Consider the following 13,991-nt stretch of genomic DNA (forward strand, 5'->3'; position numbering starts at 1 on the left):
CACATATCCATCACTATTGCTGTTTGATGGCCATACAGAGCAGGATTCATCGTCCACCTTTTCCCAGTCCTTTGTGTACAACTTGATAATATGATAAAGCTTAGTCTCCATAGGTTTGCTGAATCATTTGATAGGTTTCGGCAAGGCATTTGTTGAGTTTCACACAGAGCTTGATCATGTACCATTGTTTTAGTGCTGGCTCCATCACGTGTCGTGTCTCATACGCTATCTGGAGGTTGATAAAAAGAGTCATCCTGATGCTTTCAGAGTTTGGAGCAGACTGACATAAGCAGCACTGAAAAGCTGAGAGTCCTCCCCTCCTAACCTGACTGATCCTAATGCACTGCAGCCAATAGGAGTGCCTGAAAAATATAATTACATTTTTTTCCCATCACACCTTGCGTTAACTAATGAGAAAATAATCTGTACAGAATTGCCCATTGTATTCAACTTAATGATTTGGTATTTGTGTAAATAAAATTAATCATTTTGAGCCCTTGTGAATGGCATGTGTAACTTTTTCTGCTAAATGTGAACCATTTGCAGTACACTGCTTGCACTGTTCTGTTTTCATAAATACCTGTAAGTGGTGAATGGTAGAATGATGAGTTGTGGGTATGGTTTTGGGAACAGTATGTAGTTGTGTGAATAGCATTTACATACCTGTTGCCTGTTGATACTCTTCAGTTTGGATTAATTAATGTTTGTTTTATTATTTTTAGGGATTGAATTGCCTGACTATGGAGGGAGGGTGGTATTTCCCTCTGAAATTGCAGAGATACCGCCTATCATGAATGATTTCTCCTGTCTGGACCATTCAACTCAAATAAAGCTTATTGAAATTGTGGAGCAAGATATGATAACCAGGTGATATTTACAAATAATTCTAAATATTTTATGTATTGGTAGTTTTTATTTTATTTAAGAGGTTGTTCCAATTATTTATTTCTTGCAAAATAGTTCACATTTCAAGTCCCAGGGGCAGATATTTTTCGTGTTACTACGATAATTTAGACTTCTCAATGTCACTTTCTCTTGACACTTGATTCTGAGTGTGATAAAGTAAATATTCACCAGTAATACTTCACACTACTCAGCATTACTGGAATCATTAGGGATATGGTTAATGCATTCCAAGTGCTTGAAAGTAGCCCTGTCAGTTTTTATAACTGATACATGTTTAAATAAAAATAGGAGCTTTTATCCAGACAAGCACAGTAATTATGTATGTAACTTTCCCCTTCATTCCATTTTGGCCCTATAAACTTACCTATGTGAAACAGTTTTGTTCATGCAATCCTTAATTATTTTGTTTTCTTAGCAGTTTCTGTTAAGTCTCAGACTTCTCTATTACTTACTGTCAAATTTTATTGTGTGCCTATTAGGTTTCTATTTCTATTTTTACTTAAAAGAACTTCATTATGTTTGCCTTATCATATGTCAAAGGAATCACAGAAATTAAGGCAGTAATGTGTATAATATTAATAATTCTCTTTGCGTATTAGTTGCTAATTACAGAAATTAATTCATAGCATCTCTAAACATCTGTTTTTAAATTTTTTTACAATGAATAGGAGCCCAAGATTGGATAAGACTGACAAACATAAGACTGAATATGAAAAAAATGATATGCTTCAAATAGGAAGTAATCGACTCCTCTTGTGGGAGCACAGACATTACCTTCATAGTAAGCCAGAAGCATTATACAAGGTACTTCTTCTGGCTCCATCATGGGATTGGAGCTGCCTACCTGATCTGCATTCACTCCTTCATAATTGGACTCCCATAGACCCTCTGAGTGCCCTTCAGCTGCTGTTGCCTTGGTAAAAATTCCCATGATCCATAATTTTTTCCCAAATGGGCGAGGAAGTAAAATTTGTTGTGTGTACTTAATGATCACAGTTCATTTTCTTTGAAGTTTTAAAAATTGAATTTCTATCTTACTGACTATTTAACAACTTCAGTGTTTATTTTCTGGGTATGGTAAAAATAAACAGTTTATAATTTCGATTTTTCATTCTTCTTGCAGTTTTCCAGATTCAGAGGTTAGAAAGATGGCAATACGATGGGTGAGATCTATTGGCTGTGACGAACTAGTGGATTACCTTCCTCAACTGGTTCAGGCTCTGAAACATGAAGCATGGGAGGCTTCCCCACTGGCCCACTTTCTTTTGGAAAGGGCATTGACCTCTCCGAGAGTTTCACACCATCTTTATTGGCTCCTGACGCAAACTTTGCCAGGACAGTCTCCACAGGTGAGCTTTGATTTCAAACTAACTTTGTTAAATTATAGGCTCAACTGAGCCCCCATCACTTAATTCTACATAATCCATTGAAATGTTGTATTTATTTTGTGCACGAAATGAGTGCAGTAATCTTTATTATAGTCCCGGGCATCATACAGCTCATGAATGTAGGTTTTGGAATTACCATCAACGTTAGGAAGTCTATGTTAACCCCTGCACAAAGAAATAAATATTTAGGGGTATGTAGGGTCTTTCCAAAAAATAAAGAGAATTAATCTGGGAAAAAGATGTATTGCATATCGAAGTATAAATTACTAAAATTATTCAAAACATCATCCTTGTTCATCATTGCACCTATGCCAGTAACTCTGCCAGTTGCAGTATGAATCGATGGGAACTTCAGACACCTCATCATGGCCTCTTTGATGTAATCCAGCATTCAAAAACAGCTGTCTTTCAAGCACCTTTTATTCTTGGGAACAAAAGAAGTCAAGCAGTGTCACATCAGGGCTTTGGGTTGCCTGGGGTAGCATTGCCGCATTGGTCTTGGCCAGGCACTCAGTCATGTCAAAGGTGGTCTGGGATGGCATGTTGTCGTGGTGCAGCCTCCAGTTAGAAAAGATCACCTTCCTGACTTGTTAGACTCTTTTCTGCAGCCTTTCAAGGACCTCCGCGTAAAGCATACTGAGGAGGATGCTTCAGCTAGATATAGAAGGATCTGGGTTCAAATGCTGGTGTAGATGTTTTTTTCCCTGAAATTTTTCACATTGAAAAAAAAAATCCCTGGATATGCTAGGGAATGAGGTTGGAGACTCTGCTGCTAAATATGCTCTTCTCAAAATTAAATTTGTTGTAAGCCTTGTTCCAAATAATGTCGATTATAAAATTCATAGCGATTGGTAGATACCATGACCAGTGGTTGAGAATTAATGGAAACAGATCTGTGAAATCAAACATGCAATAAATCACTTTGCTTGGGAGGTGTTAGGAGGAAGTAGTAGTCATTGTGAGTTCATGATAAGGCACACAGATCTAACCGACACCATCCACTTTGAAAGGGCCTCCCTTCCGTGATTGCTGTAGCCTCTGCCTCACTATGGAAATATTATCGCAGAATTTGTTAAATATAAAATTCACCATTTGAAACTAGATATAAGCAGCAAAAGTATAATTTAGGTGGCACCACTGACAGGATTCATCACATTTTAATATTCAAGAAGAAAGATGAACATTTTCATTTAATATAAATTAAAAATGGTAGATTTACCAAGTGAATTGTTGTGTCATAATATTTTTATTCTTGCAATTGTTTTAATTTGCTAGAAAATAGTTAAAAATGAGTCTGAGTAACATATAAGTCGGTGATGCCAAATGAACTTGCCTGTGGGTGCACCTTTGAAAAGGTGTTCAATCAGCCTAACTCAGATTTTTATTTAGAAATAATGAGGTCTATAAGAAGCTTTTATGAGATGGAGGGATTCGATGAAAGGAATGTTGAGTAAGGATGTTAAGAAAAGGCTTGTTAAAACTTTGATTTGGAGCTTAGTTATGTAGGTTGCGGAAGCATGGTTATTGTAGCAAGATGGTAGGCATATATTGGAGGCTTTTGAAGTGTGGAAGGTGGAGAAGGTGAAGTGGGCAGAAGGGAAAACAAATTAAGTGCTGGTTATGTTTGGGTAGAAGGGAAGGTTGCCAGGAGAAGTCAAAAAGAGGAAGGAAAAATGGATGCAAAGTATTTTGATTGACAATGGGATGTTGAAGACAGTGATAGAGGGGAGAATGTTAGGCAAACAAGGGAGGGGTAGGAAATAGAATAGGGATATTGGATGGAATGAAGGAAGGAAGTATGCAAATATAAAAAAGGGTCTAGGGTAATGTTGAATGATGGGTTGTGTTTTGCTAGGAAAGGCCTGGGGAATTTTTCTATCCAGTTGGTAACTTGGTCCATCCAAAACGTAGCCTAACCAGTAGATTAGCGTTAATAATACCAAGGTGGCCACCTAGTTGGCAACTTAAGGAAATAAGAGAAAAGCTGGGTGTTACTCAATTTTTTTGTATATTCAGGTAAAAATTCCTGAAGTGGTAATTTTTTTGAAAAAGTCAGGCATTTGACGTTCTAATCTGGAATGTGATTTGAGGATTGGGAAATCCTGATGAGAATGGTATTCCTTTTATTTATGGGATCAGTTTTTGTTTGCTGCAGGCCATCATGCATAGTCCCTTGCAAAAACCAAAGCTATGGTGAGTGCAACTTCAGTGATACCAGTAGCATTAAAAATGATGAGTGATCATAAAAATAATATAATCAGGTAACAAAACCTCAGGAAAAAGGATGTTAGGTTCATGAGGAAAATTGGGAAAATTTTCTAAGTGGAATTTAGGAAATGAGTAGCCACAGAACATTCTATATTTATGTAAATTTAAGATACTATTAGTTCTTGAAGATACTATTAGTTCATCATTTAATGCTTTTCACCACCAGCAATGCATGTATTGATAGGTCCTTTCAAAACTAAAGAAGACATGTAGAAAGGGAGAAGATATCTTATTTTACTTTGTCATCTTTTTGGTTTCACACCTGTGTGGATTTGATAAATCTCTAATATATTTTGACTAGCTAATGTTTAAGTTGAGGAAGTAACAATATGATGTGAAAAACAGTCTTCTGAGTTATTGCCTGAAGAATGCTCATTTTTTTGCTCAGATTTGAAAAGTCATTGTAAACTTCCTTTCTTCCTAATTGTTTGCATCTATTTCTTGTGGTATGTCCTGCTTCTGCTTGCTTTTCAATGTGTTTATGGTCTTTCAGCATTTTTAAAGCAGTATAAATCAATATTTTCATTCACGAGTGCTGGCAAAATTTCAGCGGTTAAAAATAAACCACTCCCACTGGAAAACAAAGATTGTTTCAGTGTCTTAATCACTGATGTGCCTGGAAGTTCGATTTTAATGAGGTATTGCTCAAAATTCAATCATTAAAATTGAAATAATGAAAAAATTTGGGGAAAAAATGTGATAAAAGTGAGATTTTGCATAAATTTGGGTTCAGAAATGTAAGTTTGACATTCTAACTGCATTGATTAATACAGAGACAGTCTGGACTTTGTGTATATCAAAGTTATATGAACAAGGTTTCATTTTATATTTTGTGAATTTGAAATATGAAAATATGACCATACAAACTGAGCTTTGTTCTTAGTGCTGTATAATCCTTTGAAAAGTTTTTGAAAGCATAATAATCATTTCATTCCATTGAAAATATCAGAAACTATTATTTCCGTGCTGTAAAAAAATTTTAAATTTCATAATAAATTTTTATCCTTCTTGTAGCAACAAAATTGGATAGATATGGTCCTCCAGGTAATAAACATTGCGTTGCCATGTATACTGTTATGTTTCTAATTATGGTGTGTATCATATTGGCATGACTTTTTTAATCCTGTAATATTTTTATCCTCAAATAAAATGCAATAACATTTTTGTAAGGCAGAAGGTAATTTGTGGCTGATTTGCATGTTGTATGGCAATGCAAGAATGTTTGATAGAGGTGTGACATGTTTCATTGAAATTGGATGTGGTTAATTACCTCAGTTATTTTATTAAATATTATTTTGTTAAGCTGTATAAATAAATTCATTTCCTTCTATAGTGTATTTTTCCAACTGGTTGCTTGATAAAGTAGACCATAATTAAGGTTATAAGATAGAAGAGATAGGAATGTTTGAACATTTTCGAAAGTGTTAAATCAAAGCTTTTTTAGTGGAATGGAGTGTCTTTTTCTGATGGCAAAACCATGGGTGGCTATACATGTATATACATACGTTATTTTTTCACATAAAGGCAATTTAATGAATATGATTTCCTACAGTTAAAAATATTTTTAAGAAAATTAATATTTTATTCTAGTCAAAACATGGATATGATTTCAAGTTTGATAATCCAAGACTAGTTTTAATTCAATAGTACTTTTGTAGCTTAATTGATGCCCAGTTAAAATTATTATTATTATTAAAAATACACATGTGCTGATAGACAGTGTCAGGTGGCACACAAGTCCCAAATAATCACAAAAGATAATAGATAAAATCAGACTTCAAAACACAAATCTCTTTAACAAAACAAGCGAATTCCCATCTTATTTACATCCATCAGTCAGCAAAAAAAAGATGAATTAAAAAAATTAAGCTATTACATATAATACAATACACTACACATCAATCAAATTATTACATATATTCCTTATATCTTTTCTTAAAAGTATACACTCTGAGGAAAGGGCTCAAATATTTTTGCAGTTAAGGTGTTCCAATCAACAATTGTTTTATTATGAAAAGAAATTTTTTTTTATTTGTTCTCTGTGCCCGGCATTTTACCTTAAATTTGTGATCATTTCTCCCTATAAAATTTGAGTTTCCTGCCTCTTTCCTAAGATCTGCCCAAGCTTTCTCCCCCTTCTGAATGCGGAACATTCCACAAAGTCTGCTTACTTTCCTTCTAGTTTGTAGAGGTTCCTAGCCAAGCGTTTCTAGCATGTCAGACACACTCTCCATCCTCCTATGCTTCCCCAGTACATATGGGGCAGCCTTTCTTTGCACCTTTTCCAGTTTTTTGATATGACCTTCTTCATGAGGCTCCGTGAGGGAATTGTTCTTTTCAAAACATTATAGGATGACATCACATATTTCCTTTTGATTCTCTGAGATTGAGATCACAAATAGAGTAATTTCTTATGCAGCGGTTTATTCTGTCATCTGCTCTATCTGCTTTTTTATGATAGAGTTGGTCCACCTCCATACAATATTATCTCTCTGTATGTCATTTTTGCTAGCCCCTAAAAATTTGTAACGCAGGCTTGATTATATGCAACCCATGCTGTAAAGTAAGTATTTATTATTAAAGTGAGGTATCATTATTTCAACCAAAAAATTTCATCTATTTAGGTATGAGGTACCTGTGATGAATTCAACCAGGATTTTTTCAAGATATTTTTTATCCAATTTAAACTTGAGTGAAATGTACTGCATGTGAGTAATTAGGTGTCCATTTTCGTATAGTTTTACATTCATATTCTTAGATCATGTCAGTTATGTGTCTTATTTTATTGTTATTCTAAATATTTTGTCATCAATGTTGTTTTAGCAACCTTCATGCATGAGTAGTTTTTACCATTATCGCTGGTATTTTTTGGCGATATTTCAATGGCCGTTATAGTACCCTCCCTCCAAAAGTAATATTTTTATTTGGCCAAAATTAGATGTCCTTTTTAACAGTTCTAGGTTGTTAAAACGTTAGAGGTGACTTTTGGATGGCAGCTAAAGATTATTGCTCATCTTTATAGATTTTTTTAGGTGATCACTTCTTTAACTATTAGCAAATGTTTGGTGGTCTTCTGTTGTTCCTCCTCAGAATTGGGGAGAAAATTATCCATTAATCATAAAATAGTACACATTCAAGAATTTTGTTTACTTTTATAATTTAGTATGCACTGTTTTTTTGTTGAAATGGTTGTTAACATTAACAAATATACCTCAATAATTCAGTATCGAGCCTTTCAAGAAAACAGTTATGGTTCTATTCATGCAAATTATTTAATTTATGTTCCATTTTTCATGTGAAATTGTAAATTTGAACAGAGTAATTGTTTTTAATTCCATTGTTCTTGTACATTTACCATTTAGAATAACTTGGAGAGTCCCTTGATGGATGAAAAGACAATAGGAGAGTCACGGTATCACAGACGCCTTCAACTTATGCTCAGGGCATTGATGGCTATTAGTGGTGAAGCTTTAGAGCAGAGGTTTCTCTCCCAGCAGCTTTTGGTTAAGGTAAAATATATTTTTTAGCCAAATGTTATTCATGATTTTTTGAAAAATGTCCTGTTTATGTGCTTAAGTTATGGCACTGTTCAAGGTAACCTTAATGGCTTAGTACAGTAAATCCCCCGTTCAAGTATATACTAATATATATGCTAATAAAAATTAGCATACCATATAATAATTATTATTACTATAGGTTTTCTACTGTTTGAAGTAGGTTTTAAATGGATAATGACTGAATAACAGTAAATTTCTTTGCCTTTTCTAACAAAAAAAACCCTGACATGTAGAACTGCCACAAACCCTTCAATTCTACATATTTCCTTACTTCCTTCATTCCATTGAACTTGCCTACCTTCCTCACTTGCCTTTTCCCTCCTCACTTTCCCAATATTTTCCCTCTGTCACAATATTTAACCTCCAATCACATATGAAAACACTTTGTATTCCTCATTCCTGCAACCCTGCAGTTCCCACTCCTCCCCCACTTTCTTGTTAGTTTTCCTTTCTGGTCATATCACCTTTTCCATCCCTCTCCCCACAGAACATTTTTATCATAATTTTGCTAATTTTTACAATTACACATTAACATTTCATGGCATTTATTCCCAAGAAATTTTGCAAATACAGGGAAAATAATGTTAAAATTCTACCATCCTGTGGTTGATTCTATATGCCTTCACTTTGGGATGACTCCATGAAGTAATTACCATTTAAGATGGGGTGGTGATCATTGGTTACTCCCATTTTCATGTTTATTTGTTTAGTATGACAGTGAATGGTTGTTTATATAAATCAGATCTGAATTAGGACAAGTATATGTTGCTCAAAAATATAAATAAATGGATATACTTAACATGAAGTCAACAAAATAAATTAGGTGTGCATAATTTATTCAGAAATGGGTTATAAAAGTTAGAATTTGGACATCTATGTGATAACAATTACAAGTGTGCCAAATTTTTCTGTAGAAATATTTAGTTAATATTAGGGCTACATCACTGACCATTGATAAAAAAGGGGGTACATCAGAAGCATTGGTAAGAAACTGTGAAAATGAGTTCACTCAATGTGGGATTCACACCAACATGAATAGGCAGATCAGAAAGTCCTCAAAGTCATCTTGAAAACTCTCCTACCAACCATACTCACATTATCTTACCTATTATTATACTCAACAGAGGCTGTGCGAAGTGGCAGAGGGTGTGAAGACCACCAAGGAGTCATTGAGGCTGGAATATCTGTCAAGAGAACTGGTCTCGGTCCATGGCGAATTGCAGGAGTCACCTACGTGCCTACCCTTGGATCCCAGTCTGGAGGTTGTGGGTGTTCAAGTGAAGAGCTGTTCATATTTCCCATCCTTCACATTGCCCCTAAAGCTTAACTTCATTAGTTCTGAGGAGGATGGGGATGGCAGCATTGTGCCTGCTATCTTTAAGGTACTGGTTAATTCACAACTGATAGTCATTGAGAATACATTTGTCTCTCATGTACTAGGGCCTGTGACAAATTTTAAAGTTATTTAGGATATGCTCTATATAATGTGTCACACTGATAGATTGGGCATACTTTTCTTCAATTGATTTTAAGAAGCAAAATAGTAATCTTGAGAGAAGTATCACTAAATAGCATCGCACTGAGGAGGCCAGACTATAAGGTTATTTTATTCTATTTTTCTCTCTTTTTCCTCCTCTGACTCAACTCTTCTTTAGTCCTTGGTCTCCTGTTTTCCATGTTTACTAATGGTATGTGAAGCTTCATTTTTAATGATTTCAAAGTGAGGTAGAGTCAACATTCTTTTCATCTGAATCATATTGAAAATAATCATCGTACTGAAAATAATCATCGTACTGAAAATAATCATCGTACTGAAAATAATCATCTAAAATTATGCAAAAGGCTGAATACATCCATCCATTCAAAAATGTCAATGTCCTGCAGTAGAAAAATTATAATTTTGTTAGTGTTTGAGTGTAATATGAAGCACAGGAGTATAGACTGTGATTATAAAGAAATGAAAAAGAATGACTATTATAAATACTTGAGTGTTATTAAATCATGAATGTATCCCAGAAATTAGGAGTTGATTGGATTGATAGGAGACTAATCCATAACCTGTACAGGTCTCAGACTGCTCAGGTGGGAGTACGGGACAGAGAGTCCGGATGGGTTTTGTTAGGAAGAGGAGTAAGGGAGGGTTGTCCATTATCACCTGTACTGTTCAACGTAAATGTGGAGGAATTGGTTAAAGAGGCATGGAAGGAACTGGAGATAGGAAAGAAAGTTGGTAGAGAATTCATATAATCAGTTAGGTTTGCTGATGACCAAGCTTGAGTTTGTCAGTCATCCAAGAAGTGGAAGTATTGCTGAATACATTAGAAAATAAGTGTGACAGGTTTGGGATAAGGATTAATGTTAACAAAACAAGAAAATTAGGTTTTCAAGAAACAAGGCTAAGTTAAATGTTAAATAGATGGTCATAAAATATAGGAGGTGGAGAAGGGGATCGAGATGATTCAGTGGCTACCGTACTGGCTTCTCACCCAGAGGGCCCGGGTTCAAATCCGGGGGGTGTTGAATATTTTTCAGAGGTATCTCGATCCCTACTTGAGGTGCTTTGTGGAGGGCACTTTGAGTGAGTACGCTGTCCGTCGGATGGGACGTTAAGCTGCGGACCCCTTGGTGCCTTTCGTCAAGAGTAGGCTAATGCCGATGCCGGGTTTCTCTCCACCCTTCATCCTTACCTGTCCATCCCCAATGGTGCAAATGACCTCGGTTGCCTCCCCTAAATACTACTACCACTAGGAGGTGGAGAAGTTTACCTAGCTCAGCGGTGTCTTGGATCAAAATGGTCCAAGTAGTAGGGACAGGAGAAGAATTGCACTTGGCAAAGAAGTTTTCACTCAGGCGAAAGAGGCTAGAATTTTTCCTGCGCCATTCTGCAAAAATGCATAATATTTTTTTCTGCAGCAGTCATTATCAAATGCAGCTTGAAATGTATCTTGACTCTTTTTTTTATTTCATCTCCATTGTATTATTAGGTTGGTGATGATCTTCAACAGGATATGCTGACCCTTCAAATAGTTCGAATTATGGATAAATTGTGGTTAAAAGAAGGCCTAGACCTAAAAATGGTAACATTTGCTTGTGTTCCCACTGGACATCGAAGAGGTTAGTCATATCAGCAAATACTGATTTATTATATACCTACTTATTTAGTAATTATATTAAATATTTTGTTTAAATTTCTCTTTTGCCATTTAGGGATGATAGAAATGATCACCAATGCAGAAACACTGAGGAAAATCCAAGTTGAATTAGGCCTCACCGGTTCATTTAAAGATAGTCCCATCGCGGAATGGTTAGCAAAGCATAATCCTTCAACTCTGGACTATGAAAGAGCTGTGGAGAATTTCACAGGTAGCTTTTTGTTATATTAGCTGTTTGTTTAATTTATACTGATGCAATTGAATTAAATTCATATCATTTGGCCAGATAAATTATATTTTTCTTTTTTTTTTTCAGCATCATGTGCTGGCTACAGTGTAGCTACTTATATATTAGGTATCTGTGATAGACATAATGATAATATTATGTTGAAAACTTCAGGGCATTTGTTTCATATTGACTTTGGAAAATTTTTGGGAGATGCACAGATGTTTGGTAACTTTAAAAGGTAAGCTATAACAGTCATATGTAATTAAGTTTTAGTATTAGTTAGTTGATTAAATTAGTTTCCATCATTCAGCCTAAAGATAATGATGAAATTTCGAAATCTTGACTTAGAAGTGTGTGAAACAATTATGGATGAAAATAATGCTCTATGAGCATGTAAATTAGCATAAAAATGTATTTTCTAAAAAAATTGCCATAAACTAACATCCTACTTGCTGTGATCAGTATGATGTAGTAGTCAGAAATATGACACTTCTAGAGAGCTTTAGAAAGACAAATATTTTCTTAAGGATATTTTCATAAGTTACCACTTTCCTCATTATAGTTCTAAAATGATCTAAAAAAAGAGAAAATTTTATTGTTACAATGCTGTATGGATAACAAAAGGGTACGGCAATAAAAAAATATTGTGTTATTTTATGTAAATAACCTGAATCATTCTCATTCATACTTTTGAATATATGAATTGTTCTATGAGGTCTTCATTTCTTTTTTTGGAGCTGCCTTTTGTCTTCCTAAGCTCATTTCCATTATGACAAGTGCCATATCCGACCATCCTTTTAGAAATATCATTAGTGTGGATGATATTTGCTTATTTGTGTCAAAATATTGCTATGAAATTATTTTGAGTTTCAAATTTTAATTTGAGAAAGAGGTGTTTGAGAAATTTGTCAGTCAAGAAACTAATCGTTCAGGAATTTAAGGATTGAAAAATATACTTAGAGGGAAATGGACTTCCAGGAAAACAGCTTTCAGAAACTGGATTCAGAAAAATGGCTGATATTTATTTTCCTGACACTCGCTTTTACTTTAAGCACAGGTAGAAACAATGATAATAGTTTTGATGGTTGAATTGTTTGTCTTGGATCTATTTTTCTGGAGCCTAAGATTATTTGTGTGCGAATATACATAAAAATTTAATCCTAGACCCTAATAAAAATAACACTATGCAACAATTGATTTGAGCAACATCATGAAGTTGTGTTATAATTGTGCATGAATAATATTATGGTAATCCAAGTTATGTAGTGTGTATCTAAGCTTGTGCAAAAATGGCATTCTGTCCATTTTGAATTGCATCAATAGTCATTGCATCACAGACAATTCAATGTCAGCATTGAACTTTGATTTTTTTTCTTTATCTCCCAACAGGGACAGGACACCTTTTGTGCTCACTTCAGACATGGTGTATGTGATCAATGGAGGGGATAAACCAACGGCAAAATTTCACCACTTCGTTGATATGTGTTGTCAGGCCTTTAACATTATTCGAAACAATGGAAGTCTCTTGCTCAATCTCTTTGCCTTGGTGAGTGACCATTTTTCTGAGTTGTCTAAGGATATATATATAAAAAGAAATCATGACATGGTTTGTATAAAAAGTATTGGGAAAAGTTTCAAAAAAAAAGAGATTTATTTCAAACATTGCTACAATGCCTCAAATTTTGTCAAATACATCCCTTGAGTATCAACACACTTTTGCCTGTGGCTTTTCTGCGACTCGAAAGCTCCCTAGTTGGCAGATTCGGGAAGGTCCTTCAGGGTATGCGTGCAAGTATCTTTGCTGATACTTAGGGTCCCATGGTGGTGTCCTTTGAGGGAGGAATTCACTTTTGGAAATAGGAAATAGTCTGCTGGTGCCAAGTTTGGAATGTAATGGGGTTGAGGAATAGTTGTGATGCTGTAGCAGAAGGTCTTTGCAAGCAGACATGAGACTCTGCTTTTGTCATCCATCAAGACGTTCTTGACGAGTTTAGCATACATCTTTTGTAATGCCAAATTTTCAGTGATAATGGTGTCCACTATCATCTTAATACAAATACGATCTGCAATCATGCGCACACTTAACTGATGGTCTAAATTCAGTGCACAACGTCAGGAAAAATTGTTGTCGATACTTCTTATACAAACCTTGTTTGCTCATTGTCTCTGTAGTTGGTTTGCCTTAATTTTAAGTTTCTTAGCATTTAATATGTGAAAGTATGATGTCCATGAAAAATATTGGTTTTAAATGTTGAAAATATGCAGGTACATATTTTGAGGTCCTCTTATTTTTGTCCATTCCCTAATTATTGTATTTTGGAAACCATACTCCAGACTTTGTTTTTGTGTGTCTTCACATGTTGTCTATTAGAGAACATGGTACTCAGACTCTTTGGGTAAGTAAAAGATAATGATAAAAAGGAATATTCAAAATAGTTTGCGTTTCTACAGAATTGAATTTTTATCTCTGACTAGTTTCACTACACTGTAG

The 13,991-nt window shown here is 34.9% G+C and overlaps 1 protein-coding gene across 1 annotated transcript in view; it reads left to right on the top strand.

Annotated features, from left to right (window-relative positions):
• Pi3K68D (phosphatidylinositol-4-phosphate 3-kinase catalytic subunit Pi3K68D) overlaps positions 1 to 13,991 on the top strand; it is a 96,757-nt gene that overhangs the window by 24,902 nt on the left and 57,864 nt on the right. The window contains exons 14-22 of the mRNA XM_071596706.1: positions 723 to 867; positions 1,575 to 1,823; positions 2,030 to 2,255; positions 7,925 to 8,071; positions 9,244 to 9,501; positions 11,104 to 11,233; positions 11,327 to 11,482; positions 11,588 to 11,738; positions 12,890 to 13,046. Coding sequence (XP_071452807.1) covers positions 723 to 867; positions 1,575 to 1,823; positions 2,030 to 2,255; positions 7,925 to 8,071; positions 9,244 to 9,501; positions 11,104 to 11,233; positions 11,327 to 11,482; positions 11,588 to 11,738; positions 12,890 to 13,046 — 1,619 coding nt within the window. The remainder of the gene's footprint in view (positions 1 to 722; positions 868 to 1,574; positions 1,824 to 2,029; positions 2,256 to 7,924; positions 8,072 to 9,243; positions 9,502 to 11,103; positions 11,234 to 11,326; positions 11,483 to 11,587; positions 11,739 to 12,889; positions 13,047 to 13,991) is intronic.

The sequence above is a fragment of the Hetaerina americana genome, unplaced genomic scaffold, assembly GCF_022747635.1.
Source record: "Hetaerina americana unplaced genomic scaffold, ioHetAmer1.1.p SCAF_8, whole genome shotgun sequence".
In the NCBI taxonomy this organism is placed as follows: domain Eukaryota; kingdom Metazoa; phylum Arthropoda; class Insecta; order Odonata; family Calopterygidae; genus Hetaerina; species Hetaerina americana.